The 22,826-nt window shown below is 41.4% G+C and overlaps 1 protein-coding gene across 1 annotated transcript in view; it reads right to left on the reverse strand.

The window, feature by feature from the left end:
• Positions 1-303: 303 nt before the first annotated feature.
• The window catches only part of LOC311108606 (rho GTPase-activating protein 18-like), a 30,151-nt gene continuing 7,628 nt past the window's right edge, over positions 304-22,826 (reverse strand). The window contains exons 2-15 of the mRNA XM_084151269.1: positions 14,315-14,517; positions 11,518-11,741; positions 11,103-11,163; positions 8,689-8,855; positions 4,885-5,050; positions 3,996-4,087; positions 3,716-3,793; positions 3,308-3,467; positions 2,864-2,946; positions 2,557-2,763; positions 2,303-2,449; positions 1,684-1,811; positions 1,302-1,357; positions 304-526 (exon numbers count right to left, since the gene is read on the reverse strand). Of these exons, the coding sequence (XP_084007395.1) occupies positions 432-526; positions 1,302-1,357; positions 1,684-1,811; positions 2,303-2,449; positions 2,557-2,763; positions 2,864-2,946; positions 3,308-3,467; positions 3,716-3,793; positions 3,996-4,087; positions 4,885-5,050; positions 8,689-8,855; positions 11,103-11,163; positions 11,518-11,741; positions 14,315-14,517 (1,867 nt within the window). The 3' untranslated portion in view covers positions 304-431. The remainder of the gene's footprint in view (positions 527-1,301; positions 1,358-1,683; positions 1,812-2,302; positions 2,450-2,556; positions 2,764-2,863; positions 2,947-3,307; positions 3,468-3,715; positions 3,794-3,995; positions 4,088-4,884; positions 5,051-8,688; positions 8,856-11,102; positions 11,164-11,517; positions 11,742-14,314; positions 14,518-22,826) is intronic.

Below are 22,826 nucleotides of genomic sequence, written 5' to 3' on the forward strand. Positions count from 1 at the left end.
AATTATGATTATGCCCATTTAGTGTAAGAGCTGTTTGAAAAGACCGCCTGAAAAGACCGTCTGAAATGTTTTGGTGGGATGGAGTCTTGGCCTGCCTGGCGACATCACCAGGCGGTATAAGTTAATAAACCAATAACAAAGACAGTTTCAAACCTCTCTGCCAATAACAGCTAATTTTCAGGTTACATATCTCTCCCATTACGCTCGTGCAATCAGGCCCCTCACTCAGACCTGACAGTCCTATCAAAATTCATGCTTGAGAAATTGCCCTTTGCTAAGAAGCTATTTTTGTTTCTTTTTGACCATTTTTAATGGAAACCAATCACAGTAAGGTACTTTAATTGTTACCCAGAAATGATTTGATATTGAGATAAAAACGGCTGCATTGGACCTTTACGACATGGCTGGCAGGGTGTGAGCAGTCAGATATCCTATCTCTGGATGACCCACTTGATGACCCACTCTGCACTGGGATTCAGCTCCAACAGGTCTTTCATATAGGTCTCCTCATCCAGACAGCGCTCCTCTGTTCAGGAACAACACACAGCAAAGAACTAATCAGGTACTGTGACATATTGGGAAGGTGATGCTCTGCTGGGATTTGAACCATGTCCTTAAAACAAATGAAATACTTTGAATTTACAGCAGAATATGGTCTGAATCAAGTATACTGTAGGATGTTGACATTTCTCCATTTTTGACAGATAATACTATGTAATAGAAACATTGTTCTTGAAAAAAAAATAATTATGCCACAGAATACACTGAGTGTACAAAACATTAGGGACGACTTCCTAATATTGAGTTGCACCCCCTTTTGCACTCAGAACAGCCTCAACTCGTCGGGGCATGGACTCTACAAGGTGTTAATCGTTCCACAGGGATGCTGGCCCATGTTGACTCCAATGCTTCCCACAGTTCTGTCAAATTGGCTGGATGTCCTTTGGATGGTGGACCATTCTTGATACACAAGGGAAACTGTTGAGCGTGAAAAATCCAGCAGCGTTGCAGTTCTTGACACAAACCTGTGTGCCTGGCACCTACTACCATACCCCATTCAAAGGCACTTAAATATTTTGTCTTGCCCATTCACCCTCTGAATGGCACACATACCCAATCCATGTCTCAATTGTCTCAAGGCTTAAACATCCTTCTTTACCCTGTCTCCTCCCCATTCATCTACACTGATTGAAGTGGATTTAACAAGTGACATCAATAAGGGATCCTAGCTTTCACCTGGTCAGTCTGTACACTCAGCGTATATGAGATGGTTTGTGTGTTGAATGACTTTGCACACTTACTGATATTGCCTCCTATTTCATATAGGCACAGATCTTCTCTCTTCACAGACACAGAGCTAGAACACACAGACAACATAGTGAGGGATAAACAAAAACCCATGTTACAAATATAGAGTGACATTCCAATTTGAGTGACATTTGAGTTTTATGTAACAGATGTGGGGAAATCTGAGCCATGCCATGCAGTGTCACTCAGCTGAGTTGGAGCAGAAATCACAATTTCCATAGGATGCTCAGTTATACCACACACATTGTGTAAATGTCTCTGTACTGTAATTTAACTGCACTCAGAATGCAAGCCTTTAGTGTATAACGGGGGTGACAGTAGTTCCCCAGGGAGGATGGGGGACAGAAGAGGGAGAGGGAGGGGTGTTGGTCTCACCTCTTCTGGCTGAGGAAGCGGCTGAGGACATCAGACGCCTGCAGCTCTTCAGTCAACTGGACAGCCATGGAGACCTTAGAGAACTGAGGGGCCTGGACCCTGATGAAGCCCTGAGAACTACTGTCCGCCTAGGGATAGACAACAGACATGTCTCATCTAACCATCATAATAGTGTACACACTATAGTGTCGCTACTGTATTCCATACTACACCAATAAAAATTGTACAGAAGCTATATTATTATACAACATATCAAGCATTTCTCGAAAACTGCACTTCAATAACAATATTCTTTGGAGGTATTCAAAATCTATGTTATATTATTCAATTTCGTCATAAATCCATATTACCCATTATGCAGTTCCTTCATTATGAAGTAATTTTTTCAAACGTTAAAAACATAGTTGCAGTTCTACATATATCCACTAGGTGTCAGGGGGAGCCATTCCCTTTTCCCTCAGTTGAACCAGGAAGCCCAGAAGGCATTTGAGTTGGGTCATTCACATATTCTCCTCTTGATTCACTCAGGAGCATGGGTGTTTCCTCAGCCATAACTGCTTTTCAGTTACCATACACAGGTGCTAGACAGACGTCCTCCTTTGTCTGCTGCTGCTCTCACCTCTGAGGGGGGTTTCTCCTGTTTTTCAGGTTTCTCTCGGTCATAGGCAATCTTCTTTAAGAGTTTCCTCATGGCATGGTCTTTGCTAATTTTCTTCTGGTTCGCCGTGTTTTGTTTCCTGACTTGGTTCATTATGAATTTAGGAATCTGAAGTAGAAAAACTATAATAACATTACAAATATGGTACCAAAGTGCAATTTCAACTACAGTAGGCCTATAAAGTATCTATGTGAAAAAGATAGATTAGAGTGTACCGTCCAGAGCAGGTTTTGGTATCGGATGAGCAGTCTGACGATGATGGCGGTCTCTGTGGCCATGGAGAATTCCTGCTGCTTACTGATCTTGTTGCGGAAGCCTTTAAACATGAAGATGTTTGGAGCCATCACCATGGCAATGTTGTTCAAGGTCATCTTGTTCTGCTCTTTGTGGTCTATGATCCTCTGAAAGAACTCCATCAGCGCCTGAAACCACCATAAGATACATTACAATGTGTCCAACAGAAAACATGAGACTATACTGTATTGGCTAGAGAACTAACACAGAGAAAGCAGTTATATCTACCTTCAGGGAATCACGGCTGGACTCTGGAAGTAGCAGAACCAGCAAGTTGAGAGCCTGCAGCTGTTGCTTCTTAGTGGGTAGTTCTGTAAGGCAAGCAAAAGAATCACAACCACAATGGATTGTTTACTAACCCATAAGTCAACATGAGACAAATCAAGAATAGAATCAAGCTACATTTCTGAATGAGTATACCACAGGAGGTTGGTGGCAGCTTAATTGGGGAGAACGGGCTCGTGCTAATGACTGGAACGGAATCAGTGGAATGGCATCAAATACATTCAACATGCAGGTGTTTGATGCCATTCTATTTGCGCCGTTCCGGCCATTATTATGACCCTCAGCAGCCTCCTTTGGAGTTTACATACAGTGCACCATTGTGAGAGAAAGTGTGTAGCATGAGGAAAGTCTGATGCATAATGTCGTGCAGTATATAATGGGACTGACTGAGCACTGCCATGAAAGCACTGAGGTACTTCACAGTGAGCAGCGGGTGGGGAAGCTCCCTGATGAAGAGCTTGAGCAGGCTGGCTGCATCGTGCTGCTTCAGACTCTCCCAGGAGAACAGGCCCTCATAGAACTTCCCCTCCAGCTCCACATGCACCGCCTGCAAGCAGGACACATATGTTAATATACACACATACACACATTGTAGGCTTCATCACATAGGCCTACAGTATAACACTCATCATACATTCCACATATTATGTCACCACACTAGCCCTTCCATTAGCTAAATGTTAATTTCCCTATAGCTACATTATGTTGTTGTTACAGCATGCAAATCCTTGCCCAGACACTGTATAGGCATCGGATAAACCATGAGTACATCTATCAAAAATGATGAACAATGACCTTGACTCTTGTGGCTGCTCCGGGTATCCGTAGAAGCCCCTCTGTGTCCAGACCCTCCTCCTCTATGTGAGAGATTAGCTGGAAACAATAGAACACTCTTATAAGCTTTAACCATCAAATCAACAGCAGATATGAGAATACCATTCACCACTACAGCAAACTGCAGAGATTTCTACTGCAGACCACAAATTTAGACATACTGTATGATTAAAGTGAACCGGGATCAGATTAAAGTGAACCAGGATCCCTGACTGTGTTAATGAGAGGTTGTGCTGCTCACCCTCTGCAGTATGATTGGCACCTTGGTCCCTGCCTGTCTCCTCTGGTCCTGCTCCAATAGGGTGGCCAGAGGAACTCCAAACAGGCCAGACTCTAGAACACAAACAACATCATTTCATCAGAGCTTCCTGAGACTAAGGGGGCTTTCACACCAAATTGGTTTGGAGCGTTTTTTCCAAAGTCTGGTGCGTTTTCGCCCTTATTTCGGTTCGTTTGGACTGGTGTGAACACTATCTGCACTCGGGAGCGCACTAAACAATGCACCAATGCTCAAAAAGGGTGGTCTCGGTCCGATTCAATTTGTACCATGGTGCAGGTGAGAACACAGTCCGGACCACAGAGAAAGAACCAGAGGTATTATTGGTTGCTTGACTGCGAGCATTTGATGAAATAACTTAATATATCTGAAACATTATGTGAGTAGCAGCGCATTTATGAGCACATCTGATGCAGATTAGGGGAGACGGGGGCTATACAGGGGATATAGGCTATTCACGTTGCAGTTAGAATGGCTATTGTGCTGTTTCCTCCCACATGTTGTTGGAATACCAAAGCAAAAGTACTAGGCCTGTGAAGTTTGGGACATACAAGATATGCCTCTTGATAATCATAGATGGATTTAACGTGAGCATTTTTCTCCAATAAAAAAATTACCTGCATGAACACATGGTTTTGTTTAGGCATTTTAGGTTGTTTTACATTTGGCAACGTGAAACCAACAGGACCAAATGAAAAAAATACAATGTAACAAATAAATCGAACTCTGATTCGAACTATAGCTCAAAACTATGTGTTCAAACGCCCTAAGTCAATGGGATAGTTATAAGGGCACTTAGATATACTGTTATATAGTAGTGTTCCATGCTAACAGATGTAGCATACTGGCTCACCTTTGACCTTGGGTTTGACTGCTTTGTGGGCCTTGAGGTCGATGCCTGCCGTGTCAAACAGAGCGGTCATCTCTATCAGTACCAGACGGTGCACCTTCTTCATATCCTGAGGGGACAGGTCCCCCATCTTGGTCAGCCCTGTCTTGTCTCTGCTTAGCTTGAAGTTCTGTCACACAGAGAAGAGAGAAGCAGAGGTTAACATAGGCAAGTTAGCAAACCCGACATTTTGAGTATCTGTGGTTATACCTTAATGTCACCACCAGGTGTCCCTAGAGCGAGAGAGAGATTCAAATGCACAAGTAGGCTAGAACAGTTTGGACTGTGAAACGTATTAGACAAAAAGGTTTTGATTGATAATCTGTGCAAACGGCAGCATTCAATGTCATATAACACTTACACTAGTACACAAGCAGTAGTCCTACATATTACAGTGTAAATGATGTATAGGCCTATATAAAAAACATTTTTGTCAATCATTTCTGATGTAGATATAAGAAAGCTCAGGATTTTCATTTTTTTGTTGTTGACATATTTCTCTGGGCAAAAAAAACTATTTCCATACTTCCATTCATTTTTTTAAACCAATACCGGGTTACGTTCAGACGATTCCTGTGACACATGTGAGGGTAGTAGAACAAACGGAGAACAGCATCATGTTCCTGAGAGTTCATTCGTTTGTAGCCCAAACAGTTCAGACGGTACAGACAGAAGTTGGCACATCGGCGGTACCGACTTCAGATGAGTCCTGTGGGGCTTGTGGGATTCATAGAGCAAAACGGAGAACAGCATCGTGTTCGTGAGAGTCTCGTCTTTCCATACAGTGGTCATACTAGTTCGGACGCTACAGACATTTTCGTAAGAGGACCTATTTTCGGGATGTCTCCTGGTCTGACAAACAGTGCTGTAGCTCTGCCACTTTCTACCGCAGATGCGGAAGGGTTTACTTTTTCCACATTTTGTTGTGCTACAGCCTGAATTTAAAATGGATTAAATAGAGATTTTTTTTATCACTGGCCTACAGACAATATCCCATAATGTCAAAGTGGAATTATGATTTTAGAAATGTTTACAAATTAATAAAAAATTAAAATAAATGTCTTGATTCAATACACATGCATCCCTTTTGTTATGGCAAGCCTAAATAAGTTCAGGAGTAAAATTTCACTTAACAAGTCACATAATAAGTTAAATATACTTACTCTGTGTGCAATAATAGTGTTTAATATGGTTTTTTAATGACTACCTCATCTCTGTCCCCCACACATACAATTATCTATAAGGTCCCGCAGTCGAGCAGTGAATTTCAAACACAGATCCAACCACAAAGACCAGGGAGGTTTTCCAATGCCTCGCAAAGAAGGGCACCTATTGGTAGATAAAGAAAACAGACATTGAATATTCCTTTGAGCATGGTGAAGTTATTAATTACACTTTGGCTGGTGTATCAATCCAAGTGTTATGTTTGGGGAAAATCCAATAAAACACATTAATGGGGTACCACTCTCCATATCTTCAAGCATAGTAGTGACTGCATCCTGTTATGGGTATGCTTGTAATCATTAAGGACTGGGGAGTTTCAGGATAAAAAAAGAAACGGAATGGAGCTAAGCACAGGCAAAATCCTAGAGGAAAACCTGGTTCAGTCTGCTTTCCACCAGACACTGGGAGATGAATTCATCTTTCAGCAGGAAAATAACCTAAAACACAAGGCCAAATCTACACGAGTTGTTTACTAAGAATGTTCCTGAGTGGCCAAGTTTTTACTTAAATCTACTTAAAGATCTATGGCAAGACCTGAAAGTGGTTGTCTAGCAATGATCAACAACCAATTTGACAGAGCTGGAAGAGTTCTGAAAATAATAATGGGCAAATGTTGCACAATCCAGGTGAGGAAAGCTCTTAGAGACTTACCCAGAAAGACCCAGCTGTAATCACTGCCAAAGGTGTTTCTACAAAGTATTGACTCAGGGGTGTGAATACTTTTGTAAATAAGATATTTATGTATTTCATTTTCAATAAATGTCAAAAAATGTATACAAACTTGTTTTCATATTGTGATTATTGGGTGTTGTTTGTAGATGGTTGAGAAAAAATCTATTTAATCCATTTTGAATTCAGGCTGTAATACAACAAAATGTGAAATAAGTCAAGGGGTATGAATACTTTCTCATGGCACTGTAGGCAAATGCGGTGATTGAGACGCAGCCCATACAAAACAACGGATATCTCTAGCTTAAACAGACAGATTTCAATGGGAATTGTTTTATTATGTTAATTATCCTGAACAAAAACATAAACGCAACATGCAACAATTTCTAAGATTTTACTGAGTTACAGTTCATATGAGGAAATCAGTAAATTGAAATTAATGAATTAGGCCGTAATCTATGGATTTCACATGAGTCGGAATACAGATATGCATCTGTTGGTCACAGATACCTTCAAAAAAATGGGCCACATAATGGGCCTCAGGAACTCGTCACAGTATTTTTGTACATTCAAATTGCCACTCGATAAAATGTAATTGTGTTCATTGTCCGTAGCTTATGCATGCCCATACCATAACCCCAATGCAACCATGGGGCTCTCTGTTCACAACGTTGACATCAACAAACCGCTCGCCCACACGATGCCACACACATGGTCTGCGGTTGTGAGGCCGGTTGGACGTACTGCCAAATTCTCCAAAATGACATTGGAGGCGGCTTATGGTAGAGAAATTAACATTAAATTATCTGGCAACAGCTCTGGTGGACATTCCTGCAGTCAGCACGCCAATTGCACGCTCCCTGGAAACTTGAGACATCTTTGGCATTGTGTTGTGTGACAAAGTGGCCTTTTATTGTCCCCAGCACAAGGTGCACCTGTGTAATGATCATGCTGTTTAATCAGCTTCTTGATATGCCACACCTGTCAGGTGGATGGATTATCTTGGCAAAAGAGAAATGTTCACTAACACGGATGTAAACAAATGTGTGCAAAAAAAATGCAAGAAATACGCTTTTTGTGCATATGGAACATTTCTGGGATCTTTTATTTCAACTCATGAAACATGGGACCAACACTTTACATGTTGTGTTTATATTTTTGTTCAGTATAGATTGACACACGGGTGGCTAAGTAAACACAGTTCCTGCTGCTGACAAAAAACATAAATATTTGAAATCCTTTGTCCCCAACCAGGCTATGGGAGCCCGCAATGTTGACGAGTGACACTTCCCGTTTTGATATTGTCGTGGAAATTCACCACAATGTTGTGGAAATTTCCACCAGGGACACTCGAGGTCAATCTTAAATGAATCATCCTTTATTATCAGCGAGCTGGAGAGGTTCCAACCAACTCAATGCACCATAGTACACATGTCAATCAGGAGCTCTGCTGGGGCAGTCCCAGCAGTTGTCTTATATACGGCTATATGCAGACAAGTTATATTTGCATGATTTTGCATAATTAATTCATCATTAGCATTTTGTTTCATTCATGTGACCGACCAATACTGGTTCATAAGATGTGACAGACCAATACCTCACGAGGCTTCTTCTCTCTAAGCTGAGACCTTGAAACTGAGATATCTTTCGTTCTCAAAACAAAGGTCTGGGCCTACTGCCAAATTGCAGCTACTGATAGTGAGGATTCGTTCAGTCAGTCACTTGCATGAGCACAGAAAACGATTATTAGAAAAGCACATGAATAGAACACAGAAATTAGTTTTTAGACAAGCACAAACGTCCATCACAACATGTAAACTTTGCTCCAGCTGAGAGGCTCAGTCAATCTGTGTGGTGGTGTTAATGTTTACTCACAGGTAGCTTATCGTCTGTGTCTGTCAGAGCCTCACTGCTGGCCTTTGAGCCCTCCTTATAGCTGAGGGCCTGATCAGAGAAGGACAGCTCTAGGTTGATGTCTGTCTCAGGTTCAGACACACTCTGCTCAGCAGGGCCAGCCTCATTCCCCTGCCCCACCACCTGATCTGTACACACACACACACACACACATCAGTGTGAATCTGATCCATGGATATGCCAAACATTGTCAATAAGCAAGATTGAATTCACTATTGATAAGACTTAAAAAAAGAGAGTGAATAATTCTAATCAAATTCTAATCAAAATTAAACAACAACTTGTTTTAATATCGGCCATTACAGGCACCATAATTGCTCCCCGTGGGCATATACAGTTGAAGTCGGAAGTTTACATACACTTAGGTTTGAGTCATTAAAACTAGTTATTCAGCCACTCCACAAATGTATTGTTAACAAACTATAGTTTTGGCAAGTCGGTTAGGACATCTACTTTGTGCATGACACAAGTAATTTTTCCAACAATTGTTTACAGACAGATTATTTCACTTATTATTCACTGTATCACAATTCCAGTGGGTCAGAAGTTTACATATACTAAGTTGACTGTGCATTTAAACAGCTTGGAAAATTCCAGAAAATGATGTCATGGCTTTAGAAGCTTCTGATAGGCTAATTGACATAATTTGAGTCAATTGGAGGTGTACCTGTGGATGTATTTCAAGGCCTAACTTCAAACTCAGTGCCACTTTACTTGACATCATGGGAAAATCAAAAGAAATCAGCCAAGACCTCAGAAAAAAAATTGTAGACCTCCACAAGTCTGGTTCATCATTGGGAGCAATTTCCAAACGCCTGAAGGTACCACGTTCATCTGAGCGGCAGGTAGCGTAGTGGGTAAGAGCGTTGTGCCAGTAACCGAAAGGTCGCTGGTTCTAATCCCTGAGCTGACTAGGTGAAAAATCTGTCGATGTGCCCTTAAGCAAGGCACTTAACTCTAATTGCTCATGTAAGTCGCTCTGGATAAGAGCGTCTGCTAAATGACTAAATAGTGAAAAATGTGTACAAACAATAGTACGCAAGTATAAACACCATCGGACCACGCAGCCGTCATACCACTCAGGAAGGAGACGTGTTCTGTCTCCTAGAGATGAACGTACTTTGGTGCGAAAAGTGCAAATCAATCCCAGAACAACAGGAAAGGACCTTGTGAAGATGCTGGAGGAAACAGGTACAAAAGTATCTATATCCACAGTAAAACGAGTCCTATATCAACATAACCTGAAAGGCCGCTCAGCAAGGAAGAAGAAACTGCTCCAAAACCGCCATAAAAAAGCCAGACTACGGTTTGCAACTGCACATGGGGACAAAGACCATACTTTTTGGACAAATGTCCTCTGGTCTGATGAAACAAAAATAGAACTGTTTGCCCATAATGACCATCGTTATGTTTGGAGGAAAAGGGGGGGCTTGCAAGCTGAAGAACACCATCCCAACCGTGAAGCACGGGGGTGGCAGCATCATGCTGTGGGGGTGCTTTGCTGCAGGAGGGACTGGTGCACTTCACAAAATAGATGGCATCATGAGGAAGGAAAATTATGTGGATATATTGAAGCAACATCTCAAGAAAAACAGAGTTTAAATGTATTTTGCTAAGGTGTATGTAAACTTCCGACTTCAACTGTAATATTAAGGTAGACTATGGAGGCTTTTGCGCAGATTCAAATTAATAACGAGAGCTGGCTAAAATTATGATAAAAAGGGGAAGAAGGATTACTGTTATACTATTCCAGGTATTCCTATGTGTGAGGCACATTCTCAAAAGAATCTGCCATTGATATGGCATTATAGGACTGAATAGTTTGGAGGAGCACGACTTTGGCAATTGGACGAGGGGTGCTCTTTGAAAATGGGGATGGATAGCCTACTTGAACAAGCAAAATTATGTATGCAGGTATGTGAATTGTGAATCATGAAAAAGCATGAGGGCAAAAACCTCCAAAATATTTCAAGGCACTAAGCTAATGGGGCGGCAGGTAGCCTAGTTAGACCGTTGGGCCAGTAACAGAAAGGTCGCTGGTTCGAATACCTGGAGCCAACAAGGTGAGAAATCTGTCTGTGTCCTTGAGCAAGGCATTTAACCTTATTTGCTCCAGGGGCACCAAACTACTATGGCGGATACTGTAAAACAACACAGTTCACTGCACCTATCCGTTAGCGCTGCATGAAATGTTCACTTTTGCGATTGTTTTTAAGGATACACCTCAAATATTGCCACCCCTCCCACCTCAGCGCAAGCGAGCTGATGTTAGACAGGTAAATTGCCAAACCTAGCATAAGGGGTGGAAAATGCCAGTGCACCAGTTTTTCATGATGAAATTGACATTTGTGCCTCCTAGAACTTGTGGTACATACCATCTGTCATAATATTCCTTTTTCTGTTTTCACTTCTCTCTGGTGACTTTGCTTCATCATCCTGCAACATAATACAGAACAAAAACAGGCTCTCATCAGAATGTAATATAGCTTATTTTGCACAATTAATGAATCAAACAAGATGATCTAACAGCTGATTTTGTAGAAAGACAATATGTTTCTATTACCAATTGTGAACAGACTAAAGACAAGACTCTCATTAGGATAAGATATCCAGTTACCTATTACCTCACATTCTGGTGTTCATTAACAGACAATCTCCATGTGATTAGTAATGATGTTAACTGACTGTGGTAAACAAGTCAATGGGTTATTTCTGCAGTGAAGCATCTCAGGCATGACTGAGTTCTAAAACCAGGTTTGTGCGTGTTAACGGGACCTGTGGTAGGCTGACCTTCGACTCCGGTGTGCCCGGGAGTTTGAAGATGTCTCTGACGTCAGGTACGTGGTGCTGCTTGTTCCTCTTCCTGATGGTTTCAAAACGTTTCTCTACGGCGGCGGCCTGTGTGCGCGTTAGCGTGAACAACAGCCCCATCATGTCCTCGGGGTCCGACGCCGACTCGTCAAACAGAGTGGCCAGCCCTGCCTCCTTCAGCCATGCCTCCTCCTGTTCCCCCTCTACAGACAGACAGTAGTTGAGTTAGGTTGAGTCTTATGAGTTGATGATACACCAAAAGAGCTGTAGTATGTTAATGGGAAAGTGTGCAGGTCTAAACAATGAATAATAAAGAAACAAACAAGTAAGTCATAGATTATTACTGTGTAATTACTAATGTCAAAACGGCCAGATCATCTCCTTTCCAAGACCCCAACTTTCTTTTGGTTTTCCTATTGGAATAAGGTCACGCCAATCATCATAATTTTATTAGCCTCAGGCAGTCTGTAGTTTCCATTCTGATGACCAACCTGCTTATTCTCCTGCTTATTCTACCTCCTTAGAAGAAATTGCTTTTCTTTCTGATGTTTATTGTGTGTACAGCTAAATAACCACAATTAGTATCAGAGAGAGTGGTGTTGTATGTGTGTGTGGATCTTCATTAAACCTTGAACTGGAACTACTGCTTCCTCGTGTTCTGAACGGACACCCTGTGGTGGTTGCTACCGGCCTAAAATCCAGCACCTACGTTTTGTATCCCTTTTTATTGGTCCCTCGAATTCATAAACAACCCATATTTTTCAACTATTATAATTAGGCAATTTCTCTCTACCGAGGTGTGGGAATAGAAACAAACAAGGACATGAAACAGGGAAGGCTGTCTCACTCCTTAGCCCCTTAACCCAGGGGTTCCCAAACATTTTTGGCCCACAACCCCATTTTGATCAGAAAATTCTCGCAACCCATGTGAACCATGTGAAAGAAAATCTGTAATTAACAGCCAATGTTTACTTTTTTATTTGGGGCTATGGCAGTCAATTGAAAAGCATTCTAACAGTATTTCTGATTGTCTTCAACTCACCATCACATACTTTTAATGTGGGGCTATGACAGTCAATTGCAAATTAGTCTGACATAATGTCTCTTATCTCACGACCACTAATGAGATAGTTGTGCTTGATGCCTGTTGTGTCGGAGCTTGTCAAAGTCAGGGGGCGTGGTCGACAGTACGCACCTCATCTCTGCGGTCACATCCAACCTGGATCGACATTTGGTTTTAACGCAGACGAGAACACTGAATCCAGCTTCACACAGATATGAGCTGGCGAATGGTACCATGATTTTTAATGCTAAAAAGGGTTACAGCAGGGTATTCCCTTTGAGTCAGGAACCAAAACTCCTCCGTAGTGACCCGTGAATGTGTTGTCTGCAGCATTCGGTCACATGACAGCTCGATCAGCTGTTCGATTTCACTTAACGGCATGTCAACTGAGCCATTCAAACGGATTGGGAAGTAAGTCACAAAGTGCTTTTCCAAGCGTTGGAGGTGAGCAGTCATCACTCGTATGGGACACTTACTGATGCTGTTTTTTGTTAGAAACATGCACAGCCGAGGGAAGGGGGCATGATTCGCTTTTGAAAGGCTCTCTCCAATAAGAATTATTTCCTCTGAATCCACTGATTCGGTCACTCATCTGTAGAATGTTTTTGTATTTCCCCTGCATGCTTGCGTTCAGTTCGTTCAGTTTCCCAAATACTGTATGTCTGTTACATAGGCAAGGAGTAATTTTATTTTCATTACACAGAAAGCCGACAGTCTCTATTTTTTGTAAAAAAAAATTTTACATCCATTGTGAATGACAACAGGTCCTCTCTCAATGAAAAAATCCCCCGACATATATAGCGAACAAAAGTCAAGGCATGGGCATCTCGGCCCTCACAGCTAACGTCCATTTGGAGAGCATAAACTGGGGAGTTTTTGAGTCGTTCAGTCAGTTTCCTCTTGATTGCTAGCAATAGCATCAATTCTTATTTTACCAGTGTTATCTGACTAAGGTGTTGATGTGAGTTTCTCTGCCTTTGCCTCCCCACACATTGTTTTCACCGTATCAATTGCGTGAGGTAATATCAATGTCTCTGCAATAGTGTGTGGTTTCATAGCATAGCGGGCCAAGCCATTCACCATGGGAATGAATCAAGTGCAACGGTCAAGTGCGGCCTTTTCCCTTGATCTAAGGGAGCTCTCTGGTTGAATTTTATCATTTTAATTTCGATTTTTAAGGTTAACCACGTTACAATGATTTTGAGATAAAGAAGATATTATAATATATATATACACGTATTGTTGTTGTATTCTTTCAGGATTTTGTGAATTCTCCCGTGACCCAATTTTCATATCAGGTGACCCCCAGTTTGGGAACCGCTGCCTTAACCGGTCATACACCAACATTCTTGATATAGAAAAGAACAGAAGGAAGTTCCTACATTTAGTGTTCAGACAAAACAATGCATTTCGACTTTATAAACAAACTTCTGCAGTGCTTTTTATAGGCATTTCCTGATCCTGTAGGATCAAGCCAGGCTATTGTATTCACGTCAAGTGGTCTCGTGAGCTGGGCATAATGAACAAATATTTTGTATTTATTTCTCAGCTCGAGAACCCCCTGCTCAGCTCATCACTCTCATTCGGTCTTGTTTCAGCAGGTTGGTCTAAAATGTTACACTGAAGTAGCAGGACATATGGTCCTTCCACTAGAACAACCTCATCTCATCTCTACTTCAGTTGACACTCCTGCTATAGTGTAGAGCTCCATACCATCAGGCACCTTCAGCTGCACCTCCTCCTGTGGCTCTGCATCCTCCTTCACCTCTCTGCTAAGGCTGATGTTCTCCACCTCTGTCCAGTATTCCTCCATGAACAGCTCGTCCAGCGAGTCCTGGGAGTTAAAGTGGTGGTATTGGGGCTTTCCTGAGGCATTTTTGGGCTGGCTCTGGACACTGTAGTGGCCTGTCCTGCGACTGGGGAAGAAAGAGGGACAAAGTATGAGGACTAGCTCAGTGTGAATTTTATTAGGGTTCAAGTGAGTTCTAAATACTACAAGCCATACCATACAACAATGTGTTGAATTTCCAATCTGAACTCTAATGAGAAAACCAACTGGTTGTACGTTAAATATTTTTGAATTGCAACTCTATGAATGCTGTGTTGTTACATATGGTTGTATTTTCCACATAGAAGTTGGTTTAGCATGAACGTGAAGGGTTAACTAATTTCAGTCATTCAATGCAGAACTGCTTTCCTCTGACCGAGTCACACTAGAAGCACGTAGTTCTGTGAACCCCTGCTGTTAGCTGCTGTTAGCTGGCCCAGGACCAGACCCTTTATTAACTTACTACAGAATGCCAAGTCAGTAGTTTAAAGCTGAAATCCTTAATGGTGAAACAGCCACGTCCGTTTGCGATATTAAAACAACAAAGTTGCTGCAAACAAACACTGTTTTTTAAAAATAGCACAAGCAACAAAACAGCAGCATACTGTATGTAGTTTTGTTTGTTTATTTAGTTTTTTAAATAACAACAGCCGTGGGGCAGACAGTGGCGCTGTTTCGCACTACTGCGGATTCCATCTTTAAGGATACTGCATGATTGTTTGTGTGGGCTTGCTGAAGTCTTAGCTTGCTCCAGGACTCCAGATGCCGAGAGTGAGTAAACCATAAAAATAGAATGAACTTCATTCTATTTCTATGGAGTAAACTCAGAGGAAGAGGCAGTGTTTCCCCTATATTTATTTAGCGGTGGTGGGCCAAAAGATATGATTTTAAAAAATGCATATAGGGGAAATGTTTTCACTGTAAAATTAAACGACTAAAAACAGATAAAGTATGTAGAAAAGATAATGGAGCTATATATTTAAAAAATAAGATCATCTTTGAAAACTAACAATCATTAATACTAAAACCATTCCTCTTAACTCCCAGGCGTTTTCCAAATGACCACACGATGAACGCTGGTTTTGTTAGAATGATTGAGTCACTCATATAGCATAAGAACACCACATAAACCATGGCAAAATGTGTAGAATTGCAGGAAATTAGCTTTACTCTCAGCCCATGGTAAAATGTGTATAATTGTAGGCAACTAGTTTTAAAACTGAAAATGTTTTGGCTCTGCGGCCTAGAGGACGGTCTCTAAAATGTTTGGTCGGAGACCGCGCCATTGGCCACGCCCACTAGCACCCCCTCTCATGCTTACTTTGCCACAGCTGCTGAAAAAATCCTTGGGGAAACACTGAAGAGGCCTCCTGATGGGCATCAGAGAGCAGCTAACCTCCCCTCCCCTTATAATCTCTGGTGGTTGCAATTAAAGGGCCGTCTAGAGTGGCAAAAACATTTTTTATCAAAGCAATTGCTTTGCAGATTTCCCTTTACACATGTAAGAATAATCTCTACTAATCTCCAACACCAGGGAACAACAGGAAATGTAAAGAGAGTGCTGCTGTGTCAATGGAAAAACGATAAAACCAAAAACAGCGGCAATAACTCTATGATGATAACCCATGTTGATTCTGTGCACTTACTCATGTTTACATTGCTGGAGGTATTTTAAGATAGGTGGTCCCTCAGTCAATATTATATCTCACTCACAATAAACTCAGATGCTCACCTGATTCGATGGAAATAATCATAACACAGGCTGTTCATTGGCACTTGACTTGAACCCGCTAACCCTGCATTTTGAACATTAGAAACTCCAATTGGAGTTAACAGCTAACATAATACTGGTTTTGATTTGGTATAATAACCTGACCCACCACATTATGTAAAGAATTCCAAAAGACTTGATCAATTATTAATTAATGCCTCATCCACCTGTAGTCACACCAAGGCTCCTCCACCTGTTTAAGATGATTTAAAAGTTAAATAAAAGTTCACCTTTTGGAAACAAAGAATCAGGTTTTAGAATGACCTGTGGGATATTCCAGGACTGAGGGGCATAGTAACTGAAAGCAGTCTTCCCTAACTCAGAGGAGACCCGTGGAACCTCTAGTACCAACCTGTCTTGAGAGTCTTATAGTTACTAGATTTCCAATTTAGAAGTGAGGTAAGGTTGTATGGGAGTTTCTGGAGAAGTGCTTTATATGCGAATAATAGTCAGTGTTGGGACCTTCTGGTAGTCAGAGACTCCCAGCCAACTAAACTATATAAGAGACAATGATGCGTACGGAAATTATCTCTAGTGATAAAACGCAAGGCTGAGTGGTAGACTGAATCTGGAGGTTTTAACACAGAGGCTGCCACGTGCATGTAATGTAGATTGAGTCGCCATAGTCAATTACTGGGAGGAGTGGTTTGAACAATCTTCCTCCTATATTCAAAAGTGAGACAGAATTTATTTCTATACAGGAAACCAATCTTTACTCGCAACTTTTTAGTCAGTTTATCAATATGTGTTTTAAAGGACAGCTTATCATCAATCCAAATACCTAGATACTTATAATGGGGGACTAGCTCAATTTGGGCTCCTCTCAAGGTACAGATACAGAGGTCTTTAGGATACATTTTACGAGACCTGGAGAAAAACATAAACTTGTATCAACATTTAGCACTAATTTAAGATCGGTGAGCGATTCTTGAACTGAATCAAAGCCAAGCTGAAGGTTGTGAATGGCCTGCTGCACTGAGGGGGCACGGGAATCAATAACTGTATCATCCGTAGAGAACTGTAAGCCCCAGTTATTATTATTATTCAGGAAGAGACCAACATTATTAATGTAAATAGTGGACAGTAAAGGACCTAGTATTGAGCCTTGTAGGACTCCTTTGGTTATGTTCAAGGTCATAAACAGTCAAAATCATGTTTTTTATGAAATGTTATGATATTTGGATGAAACCAAATCAAAACATGATGACCAAAGTATGAAAAATGACTGTTGCGTCTACATTGATAAAGTTTGATCATAACGTTATTGGTCCCCTCCCCCATGTCAAACACTTAATTATTAAGGGGATAGTGTGACATCACCCTAACTCTCATTTTAATACACCAATGATACCATGATATTCTCTTGCCTAATTTAATTAAGCGTGTTTGCGGAGGGGCGTGGTTTATATAGCTAGATGGCTACTCTACTGGTGCCAACATTTGACTGTAGTGTGTCAGCAAATATAATTAAAAGTTTACCCTATTCATCTATGGCTAAGATACTTATATGTTTCCCATTTTCATCTGTGTATGGTGTTAGCTAGTTACTGGTTGGCTAGGTCTTCATGAGGTGGAAGAAACACACACCTGGTTAGGCGAGGTGCTGGCTAGCGGAGTAGAACACTTGAAAAAGAAAAGGAGAGCCGCACACTCTAGGAGCTCAGATGAAATAATTGAATATCAACGTTTCGACAGCCAAGCTGTCTTCATCAGGGTATAAAGCTAGGTCTTCAGCCAGCATGGAACAAAAGTGGGGGAAGGGTTGTTCAAAACTCTAACGCAGTTGTCAAGCCAACACATCCGTCAGTGCTGCTGTGAACCGCATCACAAGAGACATGCCAAATGGGAGATGTATAAAAACCCAGAATTGATGCAATTTCAATGTTTGTGTTGCTTTGTGTATTACCAAATTTGTTTGAAAGGATTTTACTGCAACACTGCATCCAAGTTTTTGACATAGGCGTTTCAAAGAGTAGTCAGTCAAGTCGAGCTAATGAATATAAGAGTGACGCAGCGGTCTAAAGGCACTGCATCTCAGTGCTTGAGGCGTCACTACAGACCCCCTGGTTCGATTCCAGGCTGTATCACAACCGGCCGTGATTGGTAGTCCCATAGGGCGGTGCACAATTGGCTCAGCGTCGTCCGGGTTTGGCCGGTGTAGGCCGTCATTTGTAAATAATAATTTGTTCTTAACTGACTTGCCTAGTTAAATAAAGAGTAAATAAAAATAATAAGCTCCCCGGCCACTCAGCCAGTCTTTTCAGACTTCCTGGTAGTTAGCCATGAGAGAGAAATTATTATTTTTGCATTTCTATCCCCAGAAAATCTTATGGGAGATATTTTAGTCACTCAAAATGCTATTTTACATGGTAATCAGAATGACTGTTCAGAACCTTTAAGAGAACGCCATCAGCAGTTTACTGTACATTGACTTCTGTCGTGCAGGAGTGCATGATCAACTGTATTGAATGCTTTCGACAGTGCTGTTTCCTGTCTAGTGTGTTAACTATGTAATTTATGAATAACTATGACATTGATGTCCTGGCCTAAAGCCTGACTGGTGAGCATTCAGAATACATTTTCTATCTAAAAAGGACTGCAGCTGAGAATGTATCATGAGTTCTAATATTTCCGCTTGACATGAACGTTTTGAAATTTGGCGATAATTATTAAGATCACAGTGCCCAGCACCTTTGTGGAGTGAGAAAACAAGGGCCGCCTTCCACACCTTAGGAATAATATTCAAGAGAATGGATAGATAAAAAATTTGTCAAAGGCTCCACAATCAGAGATGCAGCAAGCCGTAGAAGACACGGGTCAAGCATGTCTGCCCCAGAGGATTTTTTTACATCAATAACTAAGAGAGCATCCAGAACTACCCTAGTCGTGACCTGACGAATAGAGAACAGTGGGTTACCATTTACAGTAGCAGGCAAGTCTGTGATTAAACAGGGGTGCATCAGAGATGAGCTTGTATCATGAACAGTCTTTTCAGAGTTGTCCTTGTTGCTGCCATTTCCCCTTTCAAACAAATGGCCTGCTGCAATAAAATGTTGGTTAAACACGTCAGTTATTTCAGTTTTGTCTGTTATAGTATTGGAGTTAAATAGAACCTCATTGGGCAGAAAGGTGTGGCTGCTTCTTTTTAGCAATTGAATAGCCTTCCTAAACCTTCCTAAACTAAAATTGCCACGAGAATCAAGAATGGAATTAATGAAATAGTTTGATTTAGCCCTTTTTATGGAAGCCGTACATTTGTTTCTAAGTTGTCTGAAGGTGAGCCAGTTAGCAGAGCTACCAGTGTGTTTGGTTTCAGACCAAGCTTTCTTTCATAGCTGAATTAACTCAGCAAGTTCAGGCGTTGACCATGGGTTGGCTCTATCTTTAATTCTTAATCTCTTCATAGGAGCATGTTTATCAGATACAGAGATAAACATACTAGAGAATTGTTAAAGGGCAAGTTCCACGTCCGGAGTGTAATTAACACTAAGTAAGCCTGAATGGTAAAGGTCATGTAAGAACCCTTGCTCATGGAAGTGTTTAAAGTTTATTTTAGTGACAAGGCGTGGTTTAGTTCTAGGCAACTTTGTGTTTCTGACATAGACTAGACTATGGGACAGAGATCACTGAGGTCCATAGCAAAATACCACTAGTTGACTATTTATGAGGGTTATTTGTAAGTATGAGATCAATCAGAGTTGATTTAGCAGGATTTTTTATATTCAAATGAGTGGGCTCTGAAATCAGTTGGACTAAGTTCAGATCAATACATGCTGATTTAAGACAATCAGACGAGGGAGTAAGCCAATCGAGATTCAGATCCCCCAATATCACTATTTCAGAGGCTATGTATGGGGCTAGTAGCTCAGCGACAGTTTTGATTGCTCCCGCTGTGGCAGAGGGAGGGCCATGGATCCCTGCAACATAGAAATTAACATTCTGGCAAATAACAACATTTATAACTACATGTACATAGTAGCTCAAATTTGCTTCGGAAGCGAGACATTGAGAGATTGGGTTGCCTTAATGTTGTTTTTCCCCTAATTGCTACACTGCCACCCTTCTTTGGCCTATCACATCTGTAAACATTATAATGTGCAATGGATCAACAGAGCTTTTAACCATGTTTCAGAGCACACTAAAATGTTGCGATTTGTATCCCGGACCCAAATGTCCAACATGTCCATCTTGGAGATAATACTTTGCACATTCATGTGCATTAGCCCAAGCCCGAGCCTTGTTTTAAAGTCTGCCGGAGAGTGCACAGTCTAAGGAGGGGGAAGACTGGTGGAGCAAACAGTACTAATCAGGGAAAGTAGCTCAACACGATTTAGATTACTGATTTTTTGCACCCCTTGAATTGAGAGAATTTCTAGCTGATCATGCAAGGGACTGAGTAGTAATAACGGGAATTACCTGGGGGCTTGGGCTGTCAGCGACTGTGCTATGTTCAATGAGAGCCGTTGTGCTCCATGGCCGTTTGGGTGTATTCTGTCTTCATTGAAACAATCCACTCACTTCCAAAACCGGTCGAAATTGTCAATGAAAGCCACTTTCACTGTGGCACAGTATGTTTTCAGCCAGTTGTGCATTTGGAGGAGTCTGCTGAAGTGGTTAAACCCACGGCCTATTGAGGGTAGCAGACCTGAGATAAGTAGCCGCCTGCCTAAATACTTTGCAGATCCTATCAGGTCCACATGTATTGCCAGAGAGTTAGCCTCAGGTAGCTGCTTCTGGATTGTGGGAAGCATCACTAGAATGTTATGGATCTTCACTCCAGGAAAGCACAGGGTTCTGGTATTCTCTATTGAGCCCCACAGTGGAGGTGTCCTAATACCCATAAAACCTAGTGGTCAAACAGGGAAATGGTTCCAATCGTTTTTCCACCATTCATTTTTCCCATTGGGGATTTTAGAAACACTTACAATAAGGGCTGTGATTCGTGTAGGCTTACCCTGGCATGACGTTTTGATAACCATGTAAATCTCTCTCGGACAAGTTGACTTTTTTCAACATATTCGGCTCTATTTACTCTCAGATTCGAAAATGCTAATTGAATTTAAATTTGAATTGTCCATTTAAAAAATGAAGCCAATTTGTTAATTACTACATTTAGCTAACATTAGAGAGTTAATCCAGAGATTCTTACCTTTGCCTTGATTCAGCAGTCTCGTCCAGATCATCATGGCATTTGTAGTTCTTTATGATAGCCACATTAGCAACTAATTAGCATTTGTTAGATTAATTTGTATTTTAAGAATAATGACTAAAGGATTTCACCCCAAATACAGTATAAATGTGTAAACTGTGTTAGAATTATAATGTAGTGTCAACCCACTAACAGAGGGGGGCGGGACTAAACATTCCAGGGTGAAGGAGAAAGGTGGAAACTGTTTAAGAAAGCCTCCTAAAGGTGGGCGGAGCAAAGTGCCTTTGTGTGTCAAGGGGTATAAAACAGGAGTGTATGGGTTTTGGCGCCAGAGCTCTCCATGAATAAAAATACAGATCATTCTTGCTGGTTGTGGACCTTGAATCATTTATGATTAAAACCAGAGCCTTACAACCTCTGGTAATGATTCAAGCTTAGGTTGAATTAGAGATAGAAATTCTCGTAACAGCATTTCATTTTTTTTTTTGGGGGGGGGGGGTGGGGGGGGTAAATACAGGTAAATATATTGATAAAAGTCACCTTGTCCTAGAGAGATTTACACGGTTATCAAAACGTCATGCCAGAGTAAGCCTATACGAAACACAGCCCTTATTGTACGTTTTTCACAAAATAAACAATGGGAAAAATGAATGGTGGAAAAACTATTGGAACCATTTCCCTGTTTGACCGCTAGGTTTTATGGGTATTTATGGTATTTATGGGTGTGAGTCATACTGTGGTAATCTATAGAAACATGTCTTAACAGCTACCCACAGGTGGCTGCACGTTACGGCGAGTGGCGCTGTTGTCATGAGGGGCGCTGCCCCTTAGAGGAGGGCTGTCGCATGGGGCGACAAGGGCCTCCGTTGTCTGTTGGGGTCTGTCTGGCTGCCAGCTGGAGGTGATTCAGATGGTTGTATATGGGTGGGACTGGTGTTATTGCATGGGTGTTTGAAGGTACAAACGCTACCTTCACTAACAGCTGTGTACATACCGCCACAAGCAAACATCAAGGCGGCACTCAGCGAACTGTATAAGAACATTAGCCAGCAAGAATCCTCTCACCCGGAAGCAGTCTTTTTTGTTGCGGGAGATTTTAACCAAGCAAGTTTAAAGCAAATTCTTCCAAAGCATCACCAACATGTATCCTGCCCCACGAGAGGGATAAACTTGCTCGACCATGTGTACACAAACATCTGTGACGTGTACAAAGCCATCCCCTGCCCCCACTTTGGCCAATCAGATCATGTACAGTGGGGGAAAAAAGTATTTAGTCAGCCACCAATTGTGCAAGTTCTCCCACTTAAAAAGATGAGAGAGGCCTGTAATTTTCATCATAGGTACACGTCAACTATGACAGACAAAATGAGGGAAAAAAATCCAGAAAATCACATTGTAGGATTTTTAATGAATGTATTTGCAAATTATGGTGGAAAATAGGTATTTGGTCAACAACAAAAGTTTCTCAATACTTTGT

This window comes from Coregonus lavaretus (genome assembly GCF_964263955.1).
Source record: "Coregonus lavaretus genome assembly, chromosome: 33".
In the NCBI taxonomy this organism is placed as follows: domain Eukaryota; kingdom Metazoa; phylum Chordata; class Actinopteri; order Salmoniformes; family Salmonidae; genus Coregonus; species Coregonus lavaretus.